The 2,020-nt window shown below is 45.4% G+C and overlaps 1 protein-coding gene across 1 annotated transcript; it reads left to right on the top strand.

Annotated features, from left to right (window-relative positions):
• Positions 1-593: 593 nt before the first annotated feature.
• On the top strand, positions 594-1,550 carry LOC103728548 (melanoma-associated antigen B5-like). The gene has a single exon (XM_008826531.1). The coding sequence runs from the start codon at positions 594-596 to the stop codon at positions 1,548-1,550; it is 957 nt and encodes a 318-aa protein (XP_008824753.1).
• The last annotated feature ends 470 nt before the right edge of the window (positions 1,551-2,020 follow it).

Raw genomic sequence — 2,020 nt, 5'->3', positions numbered from 1 at the left:
AGTAGTAGTAGTAGTAGTAGTAGTAGTAGTAGTAGTAGCAGTAGTAATATGTAAGGTCTATGTTATGGTATAGCAGTTGAATAGGTTTTATTGTTATGTTTAGTTTACTTTTGCTTTGTTTTAGAAGAGTTTGTGTAAATAGTTCTAGGACGTCGGGTTAAGTAATGGTGTCTGCAGAGAAGACATGAAACAGAATGTCACACAGGTGGCCGTTGGCAAATAGCAGAGGAAAGAGGCCCTGGACTGCCAGCATTTATCATGAAGAGTCTCAGTCCTAACTGAGATACGTATGGCTCAAAGGAGGTAGAAGCCTCCAGGGTCAACACCCATCAGTCAGCCAAACTCAGCTCAGACAGAAATCGTAGGCTGTAGCCGTAGTCTCACTCTCCCTTCCTTCATAGGGCACAGGCAATTAAGAACAGGATGCCAATGGGTTCCAAGGGCAGTGCTTTCATGGGAACAAGCAGAAGTTGACTTAGTTAAACACGAGGAGGACTCCCCCTATTCAAGATGCTCATATCACTTCCTTCTGCCCTTACCAGGTGTCAGCATCCTGCATATACACCTTTGTGTTATCACTAACCAGAGTCATCATGCCTCGAGGTCAGAAGAGTAAGCACCATGCTCATGCAAAACGCAACCAGGCCTGTGGTGATGCTCAGGTTTTTGGAGGTGCTCAGGAATCAGCAAAGGCATCAGCCCATGAAGCAGCAGAGGCTGGAGCTCAGAAAGCAGAAGAGTCCTCTGCTTCCTTCCTGAGCCAGTCAGATTTTGAGTTAGCACTTCAGGAAGTAAAAGACTCAGTCGTGAGTACTGTGATCCTTTCTTGCTCTGCATCAGATAAAAGTTTCTATGAAGAATTTGATGAACATGAGGAAAAGATAATATTTCCTGAGGTCGGATGCCTCAGTTGGAGTCCATACCAAAGGCTCCTATCCAGGAAGGCGCTACTGCTGTTGCACCTCCTGCTCAGCAACTACGAGAGGAGGCGGCTTAGTACCAAAGAAGAAATGCTGAATTTGCTCACCAAGAGGCATGAAACGGATTTTCCTGAGATCCTCCGGAGGGCCTCCGAGAAGCTCGAAAGAGCCTTTGCAGTTGAAGTGAGAGAAGTCGACTCCAGTGGTCCTACATACAACCTTATCAGCATGCTGAAACTCCCCAACAACGGGAGGATTCGTGCTGGCAAGGGCTTACCCAAGACCGGTTTCCTGATGAGTATCCTGGCCATCATCTTCATCAGGGGCAACTCTATCAGTGAAGAAGACATGTGGAAAATCCTGAAGAAGCGTCAGATCTACCCTCGGAGGAAACATCCCATCTATGGAGAGCCTCGGAAGCTTATTACCGAGCATTTTGTGAGGGTGAAGTACCTGGAGTACCGACAGGTGGCCGGCAGTGATCCTCCACGCTATGAGTTCCTGTGGGGTCCCCAAGCCCATGCAGAAAAGGTGAAAGTCCTGCTGTATTTGGACAAGATCAACAGCACAGCACCTAGTGCCATCTCAACCACTTGTGAAGAAGCATCTCAAGAAGCACATGACCATTAGAAGCTGAGGATGAAGCTTACCCTGTTACCAGTGCCGAGGCTGTTGAAGATCCCACAGTAGGCTGTCTCGAAACTTCTTCCCAACCATGGTGAACCTTCAAGTAATTCTATCAACCACATATAAAAGTAACGCACCACAAGCGATGTTTCCTTGAAAATATGAAATAATCCCACAGTTAGTACCCTGGGAGTCGCAGGTGTTGAAATCGGGTTAAGCCTGATTTTCTTTAATGGTTTTACTGTGTGCTTTTGTAAAGTTAAATTCAATAAAATGTTTTCCTTGTCTTGTAAGAGAAAGTGGATAAAATCAAATGTTTAGGAATTATGCTTTGTGTTTCTTCATTGATATTTACCAAATATAAAGTGTATTCTCCTTGGAAGGCCGGGCGGAAGTACTGGGAAGCTAATACAGTGTTCTAGCTTCTGATGTTAGAATTTTTGAGCGCATTAACTGCAGTTGTACCAGTGAGA

Source organism: Nannospalax galili, unplaced genomic scaffold, assembly GCF_000622305.1.
Source record: "Nannospalax galili isolate Female #2095 unplaced genomic scaffold, S.galili_v1.0 C49652823, whole genome shotgun sequence".
In the NCBI taxonomy this organism is placed as follows: domain Eukaryota; kingdom Metazoa; phylum Chordata; class Mammalia; order Rodentia; family Spalacidae; genus Nannospalax; species Nannospalax galili.
This window is presented reverse-complemented; position numbering and strand designations above follow the sequence as displayed.